Here is a 20000-nt window from a genome sequence, read left to right on the forward strand (position 1 = left end):
TCAGCTCCTAAAATTAAACAACGACAATTTTCCATTTTAGAATTCCCCATAAGACACTTCGTTTGCCCCTAAAAAAAGACAATGGCTTATGCAAAATTTGGGGGGCAAACAAAATGTAGTATGAGGAATGCGAAAATAGAGAATTGGTTCCTTATATCGCAAACCTCGATATAACGAATTTGCGGAAAAACAACTAAAATGGTCATTATATCGAGGTGCCATTAATAATTGTTTTTTTTTAAATGATGTTACGTTGCGCTTCCCAGCATTTCTGGATCTGTGCGATTACTCAGTGTAAGTAACAGTTGTGCTTTAATGTCTATATGAAGCTACTGTACACTTCACTTGTTTCAAGGGCGACAAATTTCAGTGGAAGTGGCTGGCAAACGTGGAAACAAGGGCATTGGACTGGAAATTTCGGAACTTTTACCTTTTACCACAAGAAGCCTTCAAAAATAAAAAAAAAAGTTAATAGAACTAATAAGAGACAAAGAGGATAAAGCGATCTTTAGATGTGTCGATGGTGTCAGCGTTTGCATTTACAATGAGCTGTTACTGTAACTCTGAAGTTGTTCCACTTATTACATGTAGTAATTGGAAGTTCGTAGGTTCGGCTCCGGCAAAGGAGCACTCGGATTTTTCCCGAGTCACAATCGGAAAAACTACATCTCATGGGGCTTGGTCTTTTTCATCTTTCAGGGACAAAGCAGGATCATATCCTTTCACTTAAAAGTGCAGCGATTTTCTTAATACTAACAAACTAAAACACTTGTGTTTTTTTTGTCGGGAATTCGACAGCATTTTTTTAAGAGCCTTGGTTGTTTTCGCCAAGCTTCGATCATTGTAGAGTCTGTAGGTAAATGGGAACAGTTTTCTATTGAGGCGTTGGCCTCCTCAAAGGACTGGAACTTAGTGGTTTTAACAAGTACCGACAGCCAACGAAATGCGCCGGCTACCTTCCCCCATAAATTGAAGTACTTGAGGAGGGTGGCACTTAACTATAGAAAGACAATGGTTGCTAAGGAAGCTTTTTAGTCAGGAGCCCTACAAAAAAGTTTTACGGAGGGTTCTTGAAGTAACTTTTTCAATCGAAATCTAACATCACCTCAAGCAGAAGGCGCATGCGCAACTAGTCCCAGTCCTTTGCCGTGCGTTTCAGCAAAAACGTGCAAAAACTCTCAGAAAACGAAAGGAAGAGGCAGTTTTTTCACCAGATAAGAACCGTCCCATCATTTTTCGTAAACTGTAGCATGGAATTTCTATTTGGAAAAAAATGGAAGTGATAGTTTGAAAGTGTATCAAATAAGGGCCTTAAGACGTCATATTTTAAAAAAAATCCATGCTAAAGATTTGGTGTTAAAATGTTTTGATACTGTTGCGTTAAAACTTTGTGAAAAACATAGTTAACTCGCTGAATTTTTAAGCATTGTCTGTTTTGGTCACGTGATTTACCAAATATGGTTGTGAGTCGAACCAGATAGAGAATGTTAAATAGAACACATTTGGCAAAAAAGGATTTTTGTAGAGTCAAAGGTACTCGAGAATGACTATTTGAAGGAGTCCATAACAAAGGTTTGGTAGTTAAGAGCCACCCCCTTAAAGACTCTTATTTTAAACTAAGGGTGCGTTCGATTGACCCTATTCCGGAATAAGAATACGTGGTGTGATGATTGAAACGGTTTTTTTGTTGCGTTTCGAAGCAGCAAGGATAATAAAAATATGTTTAAAATAGCATTTTAGCAGATGTTTGACAATTTTAAGGTGAATCTCCGTAAAAACGAAGGGATTTCTAACTTATATTCCGTGTATTCCTATTCCGGAATACGGTCAATCGAACTCACCTTAAGATTAAAATTCATTTTGTCAATAATAGCAGTCGGTTACTCTACCCAAAACAGCGGCAAACTTGAAACTCTTGTCGGAACTAACCTTAGCCTGATTCTCAGACGGTCCAGGTCGCTCGTGTCACGCACTCTCCCTAACCCTTTGGGAAAGGGAGAAAGTAACCTGAGTATCAGGCGTTTCCTAGGAAAGGAGAGGAAAGGCCTTCCTTTCCTTCTTTCCCTGACCCCCTACCCCTCAGGAAGGGCTGATACTCAGGTTAGGGAGAAAGCCCTTAAAATCAGGCTAGAACTAGCCAGGATTGACTTGAAACTAACCATAAGCGGAAAAGGCTTTAGGAAGGTTGTGGGCCAAACACTAAGAGATATCAGCCTCATGATTTTTCTTTGTCTAATGAAGCGGTTTTCCTTAATTGTCCATACCTACGGCATTCAAGGTATCGGTGGGACATTGGTGAAATCTATTCAGGGAGATTACTTCAATGTCATGGGATTTCCACTGTATCACTTCTGTCTACAAATTCGAAAACTGTTTGAATCAAAAACAAGCTTGTACAAATGACTGTACTGTTCTTAGTAGTAGTAGTAGGTAGATCCGAACTTCAGTTCGGTGACATGATGAAATTCCTATTCCAGATCAATCTGTCTGCCATTGCTGCTCTCATTTCGTCGTTGTTAAGCCCGGTGTCGCTTTTCAGGACGTCTTTTAGTGTAGTATTTGGACGTCCTCTTCTACGAGGTTCTTCTGGCGACCAAAAAAATCAGTGAACCAGCAGGTTCATTGTGACGAGAGACGTGTCCAGCGAGTGTGAGCCGTCTTCTCTTGATGGTGGCAGATAACTTGGGGATTGGTCCATATAGTTGTTAGTTGGACATGTGCGCTCTCCAGGAGACGCTTTTCACCCGTCTTAGCATGCGAGTGTACGTCCCATCTACTTTCTTCACAAGAGTTTTGGTCATGGTCCAAGATTCACAACCATAAAGTAAAATGGATTCAACCGTCGATTTAAATATGCGTATCTTTGTGGATGTTTTGATACGCGAACACCAGATCCTTGTTAAGGAGTTCAGGGCTCCCCACGCTTTGGTAATCCGAGAGTTGATGTCACGTGTTGTATTAGTATAACCACCAAGATAGAGGAAATCATCAACCTTTTCTATTTCGTCTCCATTCAATCAACGAATGATGTTGTTTGTAGTCGGATTGAGATGCATCACTTTCGTCTTGCCAGCATTTAAAAAGAGCCCAATAGTCTGAGTGGCGATTTCAACTTTGTGAAGGAATGCCTCAGCTTTGTTGATGGTATCTTCCATGAGGGCGATGTCATCCGCAAACGCAAGTTCGGGGAGCAGATCGGGGGGAGCTGAGGACTGTTCTTATTTATTTTATAGTGATGACAAATTATACCAAAATACCCTTTTTGTTGATTGTCTTTTTGTAAGAGACTTGACTTGTCGCCATTAGGAACATTTGCCACTGGAACGGAAGTGATATTCCAGCTTTGAAGTTTGCAACCAATCTCTAGAAACACGGATAACAATGCTGCAATGTTCAATTGCTAGGGGACGAACAAAACCAACATGGCGGCGATGACGTCACGTGAAAACCACCAGTCCGTATTGGTCGAGTCGGAAAATACCATAATACTCTTTGATTGTCCCCGCATTTAATTGTTTTCCAGTTTCTCTTGGGACTTGGGGGGACAAACAAAGAGTAATATGGTATTTCCCGCTTCGGCCAATTCTTGGTTCTCACTCACATGAACATCGCCCATGATTTTGAACCGAAACTAAAGGTGATAAAGGACTTAAATATCTTTGACGGCAACGGCGATTAAAACGCCGAAGTATCGCAAGTCTTTTGCGATTGTTCCACCTTGTTCACTTCCTACAATGTGGGCGAATTATCCTGAGAATAAAATTGCGTACGAGTGGTTTCAGCTTCAGAGTAAAAAAAGGGAATGCCAGAATCACATTTGTATGTTTAGGTTGCCGTAGCCAGCGTAGCTGACGGAATATTTTATCGTGGGAGTAAATCGATGGTTGCCTCGTTGTGTTTTGGCCGCGAGTGAAAATCCCGCCTGCCACAATTGCTGCAATTTCTTAATGCCGCCCACTTTTGTCACCTTGGTTGATCACCCAATCAAAGGGAGGGTTGTAATTTGACCCTTGTGGGAACAAGAGAAAAGGCGCGAACGATAACAAAAGGACTGTCGAGTAATTTTTAGAAATCACGCCAACAAAGCCTGCAAAAGGGCGAAAGACGAAGAAAGACGGCTCAAACGCCTATTGTAGATTGTGTGGCTGTAATCTGAAGCAAAAATTTGACGAGTTAAGAAATAATTCTATTTCTGTCCCGGAATAATATTCGCTCAGTAAAAAATGACTAGTATTTTATACATACAAGGCTAAAAATTCTACCTGTACTGTATTAAATTTTTTTAAATTAAGCTATCTGGTCACGCTAGCGAAACTATTTTTAGCGTATTGGTTTGAACATTGAAAATCGGCATCTCTAGCCGAACGATCATGTAAGAGCTGCGAAAGAAAAATTTGCAGTACATTGGCATTTTACGAGTTTGTTTAGGCGAAGCTACGTGGAAAGAGGACCGTGGAAACCACGAGATATTGGTTATTTAACAAATAACCAAAAAATGAATGTTGCAAATTGGTTATTTATAAATAACCAAAATTGAAAAAAATGGTTATTTGCTAAATAACCAAAATTGCAAATTGGTTATTTATAAATAACTTGCAATTTTGGTTATTTAGCAAATAACCAATTTTCAATTTGGTTATTTATAAATTACCAATTTACAATTTCGGTTATTTAGCAAATAAACAATCTTTAATTTTGGTTATTTATAAATAACCAATTTGCAATTTTGGTTATTTGTAAATAACCGATTTTCAATTTAATTTTCAATTTTGGTTATTTAGCAAATAGCCAATTTTCAATTTTGGTTTGATTCACTCTGTTTCACTTAATGGCAATGTTATGGTACCAGAAACCCATAAGGGCTGAAACGTGTAACGCGCGTTCACAGCTTCCGAATATTCAGTGCGAACTGATTGGTTGAATGTTTCAGTGCTAAGTACCAAATTTGGAAACCCCTTGCTCTTGTTGTTCCAAATATGGTACTTAGCAAATTGAATATTTAGAAGCTTGTTTCCCAGCACACAAGGGGCCGTTACACGTTTCAACCCTTATGGGTTTCTGATGGTACCATATGAAAGAACAATAATTGCTTAACAAGATGCAAAATTAGTGTGACGTAATAAATTACCATGGCAACAAAAGAACCAGCTAAAAACGCCCTCTATTTTGTGTAAAAGCACTTATATCTCCAGAACGAACTCGGTGACCCCCATTTTTTTATTGCTGAAAAGTAATAAGCAGGCTAAGGCGAAACTCTCTGCAAAATTTAAAAAAATTCCCTGGAGCGGATTCAGAGCCAATATTTCAATGGTTAAGGTGGCTATGAACCTGGTTCTGAGAATTTTTGTAAACTTTGCAGAACGTTTTATCCTAGCGTGATAATTACTCTCCAGCGATAAAAATAGGGGTCACCCAGTTCGTTTTTGACAAATTGTATTTAAAGACAAAATATACGCTGTTTTTGGATGGCTCTCTTGTTGCCATGGTAACTGTTACTACACATTAATGAGTGTATCTTGTTAAGCATATATTGGTAAGTCATATGGCGTCATAACATTACCATTAAGCGAATACGTTTGGTATATTCAATCCCTCAAAATAGTACAGTTTGTGGAAAGTGCTACAACCGGTTTGTGCCTCCTTAAATACCATTAAAACTAGAAAGTCATCAGAACAGATTTCCCTTGGCGGAAACTTAAAGCGGTTATCATAAATCCCAAAACATCAGAGTCGATACACACAGTTATGTTCGATGACACTGCTAAGGGAAGATATCTGTTTACAGACATTGTTTTTCAAATGTACCAACCACAGGAACAAAAGACCCTTTGTTTCGACAGCCAATGAGGATCTGGTTGGCACATTAATGACAATAGGGGACCTACTAAATTTTTCAGGCTTCTCCACGCAATAGCTAAAATTGCGTTCATAACTGCGAGGATCCGGCATAGCTAACAAGGCTAATGAGAGATCTTTTGCTTTCGTTGACCAACATGGCGGCGATGACGTAATGTGTTTTAATCACACGGCAGCCATGTTGAGTCCCGAGGGACTAAAAACTTTTGTCTTTTGCAACGAAACTCGTTCCCAAACATTTCAACTCGAGGCTGGGGTTACGAAATTTATTGCCTATGGCCAATGTGGCCGCCGCGCGAATAAAGGCCATTATGCAGAGTACCGCAAAAATCTGTGCAACCGATAAATTGCGTTTCGCAGGTGCAGCATGGTTATTTTTCCTTTTAACCAATGATGTTGCTTCGTGGCGGTGTCGTCTGTTAAACTCCCTATTATTTGCGTAAGAATAGAGTTCAACTGCTGGAGAATTTGTTTTGGAACACTAACATCACGGCCTCGACGTCATGTGAGAACCAAAGAACCCCCGACTAGAGAGCTCACCAAACGAGACAAAGAGTGATTCTCCAATTCTAATTTTGTAACTTTATTTCTTGCTAACAATTCTGTGAAGTTTAAATAAAATGTCCTAACACTCTTCAATGAAAACACCCAGTTTCTTTTGCAACTGCACGCATATATGAAAAGAGACCAAGACATACATCTGCAATAAACTGGAAACAATATAATTCATTTTGTATTTTAACTATTTTCTGATGGGATCTCCAAAAAGGAAAGCGAGAACGTTAGGGTCTCACTACTTTTATCTTAAAAGAGTGATTCTCAATTTTCTCATTGCATAATTTCTAAAGGAATAGTACCAAAATTACTAACGAATGACTGTGATAAGCGCCATATTTGACCTCTAAATACGCTGTAAACACGTTTGCATTCAATTTGTGTATAGAGTCTAGTTTTTCTATCTGTCTTTGTGTCTTGTCTCAAGTGGTGGCTTCGATTTTCAGTACGTATGCTTGTACACTCGTATAAACTCTTATGTACATAGAAATATCTTTATAGTACAAGTATGTTACAAATGAATGTGTCAGTTTGTACGATTTTTAAAAACAAATGTACATAATTGTTTAACACACTACAGTTCAGAGCTAACTAAGTCAACTCAATTTGGGACTGCAATATCGGAGAGGACGGGCCCGACCTGCTGTCGTCAATTTCCTGTCAACTTGCGTCGGAGAAATCCTGCAAGAAAGTTCATAGTTAATGTGAAAATACTTCATCACGCGGAAACTCGTAGCCTGTGCGAGGGCGAGAGACTCCCTTTCATCCCAGTCCCCCATGTTTCTCGCTCTTCTGACAAAGAGGAGAGCCTGATGAGTGCTCGCAGGCAAGGAAACTCAGACCCGAGCAATCCGACAAGGAAATTTGCGCCAAGGGTAAGAGTAATGGATTATTAGACCACATAAACTGCATCAGTTTCATGGCGGTTTACAATACTCTGAGAGATATACCACCAACCCCGGGGTCTCCCCACTGCTCTTCATGAAAACGTCCCAGTGTTTGACTCCATGAGTGATCGGTACGTGAATTCTCCTCACAATTTCAATGAAATGTCAGTCAGACAGGTTGACATTGAGAATGAAGAATATTATCAGCTTAAGAGAAGTGATCTTGATATAACACCAAACTCTCATGACTACCCAACAAAGAAATCCTTAGTACTAGTTAGGAGAATGAACGTTTCGATCGTGGGAATAAAAGGGGATCATGTCATGTTATTTTAGGGTGTTTAACGGAAATTTTTAGTTAATCACGAGTTAAAAACTCGAACATTTAAAGGGGCTAGGTCACGCTATACTAGGTAATTTTGTTTAATTTTGTTAATTATGAGCTCTAAACGTCAAATTGGCAGAGCAAGAGTCTTTCATTTGCAAAATCACGGCCACATAACAACTGAGAACGATTTTCCAGCTGTGTAAATGACATTTTGATATAGACTGATATAAATTTGAAAAAAGGTGGGCCGACGTTTTTCAAATTTACCCAAATTCAATCCATTTAAATCCTCTCCAGTTTTGTCCATCCATGTCCCTTTTTGGCTTCCCTGTGTTTTGTTAGAGTGCTTCTATAGTTTTGAACAGTTATTTTGATATTTTAGTTAATTCTATGGCCATTCGATCAGTGCTGAAATTGCCTAAAATTGCGTGACCTAGCCCCTTTAAGCAATAGAGGACTCTTTCCGTGTTTCCATAGCCTCATCTAAACACGAGGGGGAGGTGGGAGAATTCGAGACAATTATGCAAACCCGAGACGCATACTCTCATCTAAACACAGCAATTGACCAATGAGAGTGCGCGTACTATCCTAAGTATTTCGTAAAGTAAAGTGGAATTCCTCTAGTGATAAAATCATCGTTACATCAGAAACAAGATGATTCTAAGCAAAAACGACCTTTATCTAGGCGATTTGCCATAAACTTGGAAAACGTCGGCCCGACGTTTTTCCGAAGATTACCGAAATGCAATCCGTTTCAATTTTGTCCATTTATGTCCACCCATGCTTCTCTTTGCTTTTGCTTTGTTTCTTTGATGTTGTTCAAAAGTTTTAAGTGGTTATTGCAATGTTTCATTCTACTTTTTGGGCATTTTGGGTGTCATGAAATTACATCATCTTGCGTGACACAGCCCCTTTAACAGGAGGGATTGTAAGACGAGGCCAATGAGTTATAGTCCTTATCCGAGAAGACTTGAAAGTCTAACTACTTGCAGATGAAATTACAAAGGCAACACTTTCTCCTAAGTTATTTTTAAGACTCTGAGATTTTTATCCGACCTAGGTTGTTAACTCTTTTGATTGCGATAATTTATTCCTCTTACCCTCACCACAGTTACCACATGGACAGATGTATCAAATACGACCGGCTTCACTGTCGGCACTACTCACGTCATCATCGCTTCGTCTTCGTATCGGCGAAATGACTCTTCGACTGATATCGCCGTGATCGGACACCAGAGGCGATGACATGTCTTTAGGCTTCAGCCTTGCAAATTCACCACTGCTGAAGGATGCGTGAAGTCTTTGGTCGTTATTGCGAGAATATCGGCTTGCTAAGGATTCTCCTAGAAATAGTAAAACGAAATGACCATATATAGCATTTATACTGCACATTTAATCTCTTTGACTAACAGAAGGAGCCCGTGACTAGGAACGAACAACTGCCCTTTGTTTTCCCCCAACAGCGCGCTCTCTCATTGGTTACTTCCAGGTCACATGACTTCTAACAATAAAACTCTTTCCCGCCAAAAGTCTCTGAGCGGGCCACAGCGCAAAATCTCAAGATCTATGACGTCAGAGGGTAACAGTGCAGTGTTACCTTCGAATGTTGACCGACGACAGCCGTTGTTGTTGCCGTTGTACGTATTTCTTTTTGTGCTACATAACAAATCACTTAATGACTGGTCCCTCGGGAAACAGTTCATTTTGTTTCCCTCGGCTGCGCCTCGGGGAAACATTGAGATTCTCGGGAAACAAAATGAACTGTTTCCCGAGGGACCAGTCATTAAATGTTTAATATTCCCGTCACGGCGTTTTTCACAGACCGATTTGTTTTTAGATTGAATTTCCCGTGAATGAGACTCCCGCAGGAACCCAATGAACAATCACAAGAAACTAACTTGGCGTCATTGCGTCACCGGACCGGAACGGCCTTTTTTCCAAGGGAAAAGGTAGTCTAAGAACAGATCGGTCTAAAAAAATGCCGTGACATAGGCTTAGTATGGAAGTTGTTCGCTCCCAGTCATAGGCTTCCGCTTACAGATTTTTCAAAACGTGTGCTCTGTCTTTGATCTGAGGCAATAACACTCAACTCGATAGGGCAACTGACGTGACAATTCTGGATCACTCTTCTCCTCCTAGTGTCCTCACTATTATTTTGGGTGGGTAGGGGCGGGCCTTCTTTTAAGGTTATGGATTAAATTGAAAGAAAAATGGAAAAGGTCTCGACTATTTTTGTCCCGGATTGTAGCTGAAGAATCATGGAAACATACACCCATAAAGTTAAGGCACTAAACATACTCGACCCCGATCCTGTTACATCTCTTTCCCTTCTACTTGTTTCGTGCAACAATCTTTCCCTGCGGAAAAAGTAACCAACATGTTAGTCCAAGTGTAACATTTGCAAAACTCGTTCCTACTTCTTGTGACTCAAAAGTTCGCGAGACGAGCGGTCGATTACAGAGGCGGCATGGTCCACTACTTAGGGCTATGAATTTGTATGAGCATGCGCTTTGTCCCAAATCCCGCTCGGACCACTGGCTGGAATTGTTTCTAGTACTTTTGGGTGCATAGGAGAAATCTTTTGTTTATCACGGGTTTTAAACTCGGAAATTGTCATGCAGAATTCCTTTCCTTTAAATGAGATGAGTGTGAGCAAAAACGGCCTTTATCCAAGCGATTTGACATAAACTTGAAAAACGAGGGGCCGACTTTTTCTCAAGATTACCCGAATGCAATCTGTCCCAATCTTTTCCATTTGTATCAAAGACATCAAAGAACCCAAACAAAATTCGCAAAAGATTAGAGCATGAGAGTTCCCGGTGTTGTGGTCTGTCCTCTGTGGTGTGGGTAAATGCTTGGAGATATTAGCTACACCAAGATATTCTAAAATCCGAGGGCAAATAGGGATATTTCATACGATATGAAGACAAATGCATGACAAAGTTGTAGCAGTCCTTTTTTTTGATTCCATCTTAGCGCCAAACTGGTCGAAAACAGGACAAAAAAATCCCACTCTCAAATTCTCATTCACCTTTTCTTTCGCACTGTCACATCACTTGCAGTTTCGTTATTTTACCTTTCAAATTTTTCATTTGCCAGTTGTTTCTTTAAGTTGGATACTTCATCCTCGAGTCTACTTGAAGCCTTGCGTAACGTGTCAACTTCCTGGCGCTGATAAGTTCTACAGATAAAAAGAAAAACGAAAATGAATGATGCAGGCACAACTAAACGCAACTTAGAAGATGAATTGTCTTGAGCGTTAGATTTTCAAGCAAACGCCGGACTCTGACCATAACAAAAACACATGCACCAGGTCTACCGTCACAATCAGAAATTTGAAACAACAGTGGTTGTCAATGGTTACAAAAATGGACCTTCAATACAACTGCGCATAAGTTGCAAGTGGCCAGAATCCGTGTTCTTGGTGCTGACCAAATAAAAAGGGAAGTCTCAACTCTGGGGACGAGATTGAAAGCGAAAATAAATGCTGGCGTGCGCATGCGTATTCGCTATCAAAATTGAGACCAACAACTGACTGTTGGCTGTTTTGGAATTAAAATAGTTCCGACCACTTATGAGTCGTCTATCCAACAAAATGAAAAATTTAACAGACGAAAACTTGGGAAAACTAAAAAACATCTACCATGAATTATGAAAAATCCGTGTGTGGAAATTCTGTGGTTAAACATACTTTATTTATATTATTTTAAGTACGGAAATGCTGCAAAAAAACTAATGAGTGAATTTTGCATAAATGAGGAATATGCATTCTTTAGGGCTTGTTTTAATCTAGATGCGTTACTGTGGTAACAGCCTGCGTAGCACATTAACTGTCAAAAAATTCAAGCCTTCGTGTAGCACTCGTCGGTAACCAAGTTTGAGCTTACTGGCAAAAATGCATACATAGGGCAGAAATGGAAGAAAAGTGCTTAAAAACTGAAGTCAGTCACCTTAAACTGCATTAGCTGAAACGGGAGATCATGCACAGAATGCCTCGTCCTACTGAATACACACGTGTAACTCTCAAACAGTAAATTAAGCTGGACTCATCTGACGAGTCGAGAACTCGAGGAACACAAAAATTTAATGAAAGTGTATGACCTCTTAGCATTCCCTGGTCAAATCTGTCAAAACTGTAGACGTTCGAAAATTAGAGACTTTGTATCGACTTGGGGGGCGCAAGACACATAAAAAAGAACCACTGGGATATTTAGCTTACTTTTCCTGGTCTGTTTTTGCTAGCCTGTCTTTTAATCTGTCAACTTCTTCGATCGTAGTTTCGAGTGACTTCTTTTCAACGTATTCCATTGCTCTTTGTTTAGCCAATACCCCCTCCAGATTTCTGACCGTTTCTTTTTCCACAAACACCTGCGAAAATAAACAATAATCCCGGCCTCGAATCGAGAAAAACATCTGGACCTCAGTTTGCGATTAAAAAAACCCCTCTTTCTTTGCTCGTCAGCTGAACTAGATGAGCAGAAAGATGTCTTCTGCAGCTTGTAGTCCTTATTTTGCAAAAAAATCACAAGGCGAAACTGTTTTTTTGAACGAGACAACTTATTCTTGGATACTGCCTTGGTGTCACGCGAGGTGCAAAATTCGAAAATTCAAACTGCTGTGTTCTCAAATGAAAAACGCTACGGGGCCTAATACTGGTAGAAAGATTTACTTCTCAGTAATTTTTTGTCTGGTATCGATAAAAATTTGATAAAAGAATAAACAAACACCGAGGAATATCCAACAGTTTTCTTCAAGTCATCGCTCCGCTTTAGTAGCGGTAACGCCCGGAGAGAGACCAGTGGGTCTTACTCGGTTTAAAGAAAACGGCTATCAACCTCCCTAAACTTCCCATCAAAGAACGTTTTCACGCGATCAAAAAAAGCTGAAAAACCTTTTGCCGCAAGCCTTCAGTTTCAGTCTTAGCATCGTCAAGTAGGTCGCGTAACTAAAATGAAAGAAAAGAAAACCACAAAAGACAAATTAACCTGTCTGTCAATCAATCAATCATTCAGTCAATGAATTAACCAAACAACGATTCCATCAATCAATCCGACAATCAATCAATCAATCATTCATTCATTCATTCAGCCAGTCAACTGGCTGAACAACACTCGTTTCAAGTTTATGGGACGCTCATTAGAGTTCAGTTTCTCGCGCCACAAACCCCGATAAGCGCCAGCGTTAACTCCTGTTGAGCATGCTACTTAATCAACCAGACAATGAATGAATCTATCGACCTTGAAAAGCACAACCAAACCTGTTCGTGATCTAATGATTTCGCCGCAAGTTGCCTGGAGAGTGATTCACGAGTATGATCAAGTTTCATGCACAGTTCCCTGACGGCAGTAAGATCTTGCATCATATTCTCCTGTAAGACAAACGCGATGACAGAAATTAAACTTTAACTCTCTGACTCTCAGGGATGAACAGTAGGTACATACTTGTCACTATTATAAAGAAATGTCATTTAGAAAGGTATTGAGAATGAAGACTATTATACAATACAATACAATACAATACAATACAATACATACTTAATTGACCGCTCCCCATAGGGGCTTTTCAGGGCCAATGAAACACAACGAAACGACAGAACAGAACAACAACAACTGTTAAGAATCCCAACTGGCCGGAGGCAAACCAGTTGGCTATTTACAAGTGCAGATGGGAAGTTGAACCAGGGACTACCAGGATCAAATTCAACGAGTGGTCAGAGTGGGCCTTGAGATCCGGGATCGGATCTCGGAATCTCAAGGCAAGCGCCCTAACCACTGGGCCACACTGCCACGCTCACTTCTTTCACGTTTTTTACACCATTGCCTTCTTTCACGTTTATTATCAACTTAAGAGGTGTGATCTTGATATAATACCAAACTCTCGTGACTACCCAACAAAAAAACACTACGGTACTAGTTAGGAGAATGAACGTTTCGATTGTGGGAATGATCTTTGCGTTTCAAAGAGCGCATTCCAACACATGCCCACGTACGACGTTCACCCCAAGAACACAACCTTTCAGTTGCAACTCTAGTAGCACCACGGCGACATTCGATGGACATCAGAACGCCCTAGGTGAAACTTCATCATTGCGGTAATCCACTTCCAGGGCCTCATATACGGTGAACAGTTTTAGTTGCTTTTTGTGCCCTCCTGCCTTTGTGTCCTTCTTTCACGTTTTTCCCCAAGTTACGTCGCACGTGGGTGGAGCAAAATTAGTAAATAAAAAAAGTATTTACTTTTTGTTTGAGCATAGGCCAAAAATCAATTTCACCACACAATGGCGACAAACTATTCCCGACGGTAAACCAGGTTCAAATCACGGTAGCCGTAAAGAATGGCATCATTTATGAGCCAGTCGGAAGCGACGTTATAATTTGTGCGGGAAATTTACACGTACTTGTAAAAATTTCTCGATTATTAAAAATCACTAAAGAGCTAGGGGCTGAGCGAAACTTTCACGCGTACGTGTAAATTTCTCGCACTAATTATAACGTCGCTTCTGATTGCCTTATAAACGATGGCATTCGCTACGGCTAGAACATGCGCAATACCGTGATACTCTCCCTTTAAATGCGACCCTTATTACGTCATGTGTAAGCGCGCTTGACACGTTAATCGGGAGCTTGAGCACGAGAGGACGGAAACCGGATTTTTCAATTTTTAAACTAATCGTCTCTAACAGTGAAAAGATAAATGTGGTAGTTTCAAAACCAATTGAAATAGGAAAGCAACGTTCAATATCCCGTAGACATGAACTGAAACCACGGCGCTATTCCGGCTCTTCGCATGCTAGCCTCAGGGCGCTTTCTATTTGGCACAACTGACCGGCCATTTGGTAGGACTTACTCTACAACGCCATCAAATAAACACACTTCGAGGATGATAGATGCTCCTCTGGAAGAATGCGGGGATTATGATGCAAGTGTTCCTTCAAATTGTCGTATTTTCTTAGCAAACTGACGGATCTGGCGCGCCAGTTCTGACAAAAGGAAAGCACCATCAGTGTCACTTATTCGCTACGTAAAAAAGCGCATTCCAGTGAGATAACAGGCTAATGACAGCTTTAGTGCGGCACAACTCACCCTGTCTTCGTTTGCTAGCCTCAACTGTTCTTCCATCTGCGCGAGAGATCTTGTCAAGGTGGTAACTTGAATCTCATAGGCTTCGTGTGATGCGCTATACTGAGTAGATAAGTAACCATAAAAACATATACACCTTTCGAAATGGCTTAACCCAAAGAGAAGCTTGCGAGTTAGACCTCGTTTGCACAAACGACACAAGCGAACCACAAGCAACGTGCGCAAAGCCTTGGGCGTTTTGATTATTAGTAGCTTTTGTTATTCCTTGACTCCCACGATTGAGCAGTATGTAAGTTCATCTCTCAATTTCAATACACTGTCAGGTAGCCGAGTATTGAGAAGGAAGTCGTCCTAGCACTGGAGCACTAATTAGGGACACTGTAAATTGAAACTAACAATTAACGCAAATCTAGTCAAATCTTGGTTTTTGAGGAGAGGAGAAAACAGGAGAAAAACCTCTAAGTGCAGGTAGAGAACCAACAAACTCAACCCATGATATGACGCCGAGTCTGGGAATCGAACCCGGGTCACATTGGTGGGCGGCGAGTGCTCTCACCACTGTGCATCCCTGCACCCCAAATAAAGGTTGTTAAAAGCTTACGAATATGATTCTGATATAACAACAAATTCTCATTACCAGCCAAAGAAGAAATCTACAGAAGTAGTTAGGAGAATGAACTTTTAGATCATAGGAGTCAAAGGGTTGAATGAAAAAAAAAGAACTTTATTTAGTGTCAAGTGCATTTGACGCTGGGGCACTAATAGGCCATTTCCGAGTTCATGTCTGCCTCCTCTTCAAAGCGAGTCTAAGTGCAACGTTTTTGTGATGGTAATTAGTAGTTCTACTTAACATATGAATGAAACCTACTTATCATAAGAAAAACTTCGCACATAGACTCACTTTGAAGAGGAGGCAGACATGAACTGGGAAATGGCCAATTGGGGAAACTGTACAGAAGTCAATTCAAATTAACTTCAACAAATCGTAGGTTGGTTTCTGAGGAGATTGTCTAAACGGCGTGGGTCGTGGGTCCCTAACCCTAACCCTTTTTTTTATCAACGACTGAAAATTCTCGAAACAGACAAGACCTAAGACCAAAGACCAATTTGGACCGAGCACTGAGGGAGCTAATATATTTATATTTTTATCTTCAAACAAACACGACCCACCACTCACGACCCACGACCCACCTACCCATGACCCACACCCACGCGATTTAGCCTCACTCGTTTTTGAGGGGAGGGGCAATACCGGAGATGTAACCAGAGAAAAACCTCTCGGAGCAGAGAAGAGAACCAACAAACTCAACCCACATATGAAACCAAGTCTACGAATCGAACCAGGGACACAATGGTGGAAGGCGAGCCGGTGCTGTCACCACCGCGCTATTCATGCTTGTTATATCGTTAGAACAAGTAAACACTAGTTTAGGCTTTGACTAGGATCTATTGGAACGCAATAGATTCAACCATCAGGAAGAAAGCATCCCTTGCCAGTTTTAAGCGCAGTTTGTATAAGAAATATCTAGATATCTGATTTTGTTTTTAGTGATTTTTATATTGTAATGAGGGCTAAGGGTTTATCAGCGTTTTAAGGGTGCTTACATCATACGGGGGCGACTTTCGCCCCTTAATTGTGGCTTTGCATTCGTTTACATGATACAACCAGAAAATGCCCAACCGGAATGGAACGGGTCATAATACCGGCGCGCGTTCACCCCGTTTTTCTGTACCGAAGAGGAAATTTCATTCCGGTGCGAAATCCCACAACGGTGTTATGTAAACAAAGAACCACTCGTTTCGGTACGACTTGACCTCTCGGTAGGCTGGAACGGGTAGAGCATGCGTAATCAAAGTCAAGAGCGTCTGATATGAAATCACATACGCATCACTGTAAACACGAAAAGAAATCAAGTGGTCATCGAGGTATGGAACTCGCGCCGGGGCGAGTTGTCTCATGTAAACAGCTCCTCACTACTGTCAAGTGTCACTCTTTATACAAAAAGCGTGAACTTACTTCACTTTACATGTATTAATTAACAACAAGGAAAAGCGTATGTTGCTTGGCAGCGTACAAACGACGGGAAATTAAATATTATTATTTTTTAAAATTCAACACTGAAAATCAAATACACCAACGTTTTTAAGACTGTTGTGTTTTAATACGAGTTTTCTTTTAACATTTATTTTATTTAAAATCTCCTTAGTTTACCATTTACGTTTATTTCTTCGTTTCAATTTTTTTTTGCTTTTTCCCTTTAGATTAAATTAAGGCGATTTGGAGAAACGAGATCCTCGCATTGAGCTGGATAATTTAAGCAATTACCTCCTACAGACACCCGAAAAATTCAGGTGACTTCGACGGGATTCGAACGCTTGATGGGTCGGCTATAAGCCGCACTTCATACAAATTCATTATTGATATTTCATGTCACGGGAATACATGAGCACAACAAATGCTCCCAACTGATTGGCTCTCATAGCTCAGTTGGTGGAGCACTGCACCGGCATGAAGAGGTCAGGGGTTCGAATCCCGTTGGAGCCAACGGCTGAATTTTTCACGTGTCTGCAAGAGACAATTGCTTAAATTGTTCCGCCAAGTGCGAGGATCTCTTCTCTCAATTTCGCTTAGAGCCCGGCCGTCTCTAATCACCGAGGTAATTTTTAGAGCGGTTTTTAATTGAGAGTCAAAAGCATAAACCGAAGTGATTACATGCACTTTTGCCGATTTCAAAAGACGCAGACAATCAATGCAAGGTAAATACTGGGAGCCAGATCGAAGCGCGGGAAAATGCATGTGGCAGCGTACAGTTTAAAACAAGTGAGCCAATCTGACAACGCAAAGTAAAAACTCGCAGCCGACGGAAAGCGCGGAAAAATGCGCATTGCTTTCGCTTTGAGGCTTGTCCAATAACAGCTCCAAAATGAGATTCAAGTTATTTGGTATAGGCATCACAAAGTGACCTTCTAGCCATTCTAGTCAAAACCAGAACCCTACCCAAAAGGTAATACATGAAGTTCTTAGCTTAAAAGGAGGCACCTTGTGACACATCGTGACGTGCATGCAAGGTACCATGAATCTCATCATACACTTGTGTTGGACATGTATGTTCGCTCTTAGCCTTTGAATGCAGTGACTGAAAATGAGGTCGCGCAAGATTTTTGAGCCAACCAAAACGCGCAGAAGAAAGCAAACTAAATCAATCGCAAAATTGCTTTCAAACTACTTTATCTGCTAAAGTAAAATCGAATTAAGGACGTTCCCTACTATTGTTATTGCGCATACGTGCTGCGCATCTCGAGATACTCGAGTTTCCAATCGGGGATGCTTACTAATGCAGGGATATTTTTGCGCGGTTTACAACTATCCGGAGAAAGTAGATCTTAGTAAGTAGTCTTGGTATCCAAAAGGAAATTTGGGGGTAACCATGCATTTTTGAGAGATTATTAAGCTTCAATTTGAGAAAGAACGCCCTACAATGCTTTGTTTTTTTACGGCTTTTTACAAATATTATTCATTATTTATCTTGGGAAAATGCTGGTTACCCCCAATTTTCTTTTTTGATTTCAATTATACTTGTCAAGATCTACATTTCCTGCATGATCATAAACCGGGGTAAAAATACCTTTGAATTAGTAGGCATCATCCTTAAAAACCAACCAGTTTCACACGTTATAGAGAACTTACGTTTAACTTGGCTTAACTTTGTAGAATCGCGTACACACCAAACGAAATATGGTTAAACATGTTTATACCGAGAGTTTGTTTACAGTCAATTTCACATTACTTTACCGCGCCACGTTGCGAAGTTCGTTGGGAAATTGGATACTAGGTTACGAAGTAGCCAATTACGCAGCGAATTAGACAACCAAATTGCAAACTTTGAAATGACCTTCCCAACTTCTACCAGATCGAATTTTGCAACTTCACCTAATTTGCTGTGTAAGGTTCGTGACATCGTAAACAAGTGGTTTGAGTATTGACCACGATTGAAAATAGCGCCGTAGTTAAAATTTACCGAGAAAGACAAATGAAAATATTCTCGACGGGTTTGTTTTCTCGCCAATGACAGTGCCGTCCAGAGCTTCCATAAGTCATGTACCGATAAGGGATTTGGGCTTCAATCATACTCCAAATTTTGACCCTGCGATCCAATTTTATCCGCAGACAACATGGAGTACCATTTATTTGCATAAGGTGAGCAGGAGCGCTATCCAGTTCTTCACAAGAATAAACATCAATTACAGCCACCACCGTTACTTTCGGGCAAAGATCTCCACCTGTCTGTCTGTTTTTTCCCCTGCAACTTCATACTTGGTCTCTATCGTTTACAAAACTCCGTGTAAAAAACAATCATCCGCAGATGACGTTCTTCAATGCTTGAGTCTGTTCTCGCTAACTCTCTGTACGTACAAACCGATCGACAATACTTGCATTTGTCTTTCTCGGTAAATTCTAATTACGGCGCTATTTTGAATGGTGTTGAATCCTCAAACTACTTGTTTACGATGTCACGAACCTCAGACGGCAACTGGCTCATTCGAGGAATTTGCGAATTTCGATCCGGTAGAAGTTGGGAAGTTCATTTTGGTTGTCTAATTCGACGCATAATTCTCGGTTTTCACATGACGTCACGACCGCCGTGTTGGTGCCCCTAAACAAAGAAAAGGCGGCCATGTTGGTGCCCCGACCAAATCCTCCGGGAATTTAACTCTATTATTATGCAAACGATTCCTTTTGTTTTCGTTGAATAACATGGCTGTTGATCACGTGAGTGAAAATCAGCAATTGGCTAGAATTGATTTTATCAAACGAGTTGATAAAAGTCGAATAACCACCGTGAAAGATTTGGACGGGTTAGCCCGTGCGTGAAACCTCCACTCAACTTCTGCAAAGTCACCCTCGCGAAGTCGAGGTTGTGTATTGCACAAAGCATGTATGGATTTTAGGATTTTTTTGTTCGGTGTGAAGGCTGCATGAATTTAAACAAGATTAGATAAACCCGATTCAGTTTTAAAGCAATTTTAGTTAACCGGTTTAGATAGTGTTAACCGACGATTTTATTCCAAATTTATTTCCTTTACACTGTACCGTCAATTTACTTGTGAAAGTCCTTCAAATATAGAACGAATAGCTATTTTAAAATGTTAACTTTAATTCCTGAGTAAATATTACGCGTGAAGAGAGTTAAAATCGTAAGTTGAGAAAATCTCCTTTCAATCGCGGCGACTTTCTGAAGACAACGTCTCCAAACTTAAAAAAACTGGCCAGTTTTTTCAAGTTTCAATTCATTT

At 40.5% G+C, this 20000-nt stretch overlaps 2 protein-coding genes across 5 annotated transcripts in view; one reads left to right on the forward strand and one right to left on the reverse strand.

Moving 5' to 3' along the window:
- Window positions 1-3260, forward strand: part of LOC138015980 (probable bifunctional dTTP/UTP pyrophosphatase/methyltransferase protein) — a 14996-nt gene extending 11736 nt beyond the window's left edge. For all 4 annotated transcript variants that reach the window (XM_068863132.1, XM_068863133.1, XM_068863134.1 and 1 more), the window contains 2 exons: window positions 700-713; window positions 2264-3260. In XM_068863132.1, coding sequence (XP_068719233.1) covers window positions 700-713; window positions 2264-2403 — 154 coding nt within the window. In that variant the 3' untranslated portion in view covers window positions 2404-3260. The remainder of the gene's footprint in view (window positions 1-699; window positions 714-2263) is intronic.
- A 3163-nt stretch (window positions 3261-6423) lies between these two features.
- The window catches only part of LOC138015687 (centrosomal protein of 135 kDa-like), a 41674-nt gene continuing 28097 nt past the window's right edge, over window positions 6424-20000 (reverse strand). The window contains exons 18-25 of the mRNA XM_068862798.1: window positions 14709-14807; window positions 12884-12994; window positions 12518-12571; window positions 11846-11994; window positions 10703-10807; window positions 9925-9983; window positions 8794-8969; window positions 6424-7092 (exon numbers count right to left, since the gene is read on the reverse strand). Coding sequence (XP_068718899.1) covers window positions 7072-7092; window positions 8794-8969; window positions 9925-9983; window positions 10703-10807; window positions 11846-11994; window positions 12518-12571; window positions 12884-12994; window positions 14709-14807 — 774 coding nt within the window. The 3' untranslated portion in view covers window positions 6424-7071. The remainder of the gene's footprint in view (window positions 7093-8793; window positions 8970-9924; window positions 9984-10702; window positions 10808-11845; window positions 11995-12517; window positions 12572-12883; window positions 12995-14708; window positions 14808-20000) is intronic.

This window comes from Montipora capricornis, chromosome 9, assembly GCF_036669925.1.
Source record: "Montipora capricornis isolate CH-2021 chromosome 9, ASM3666992v2, whole genome shotgun sequence".
Lineage (NCBI taxonomy): Eukaryota > Metazoa > Cnidaria > Anthozoa > Scleractinia > Acroporidae > Montipora > Montipora capricornis.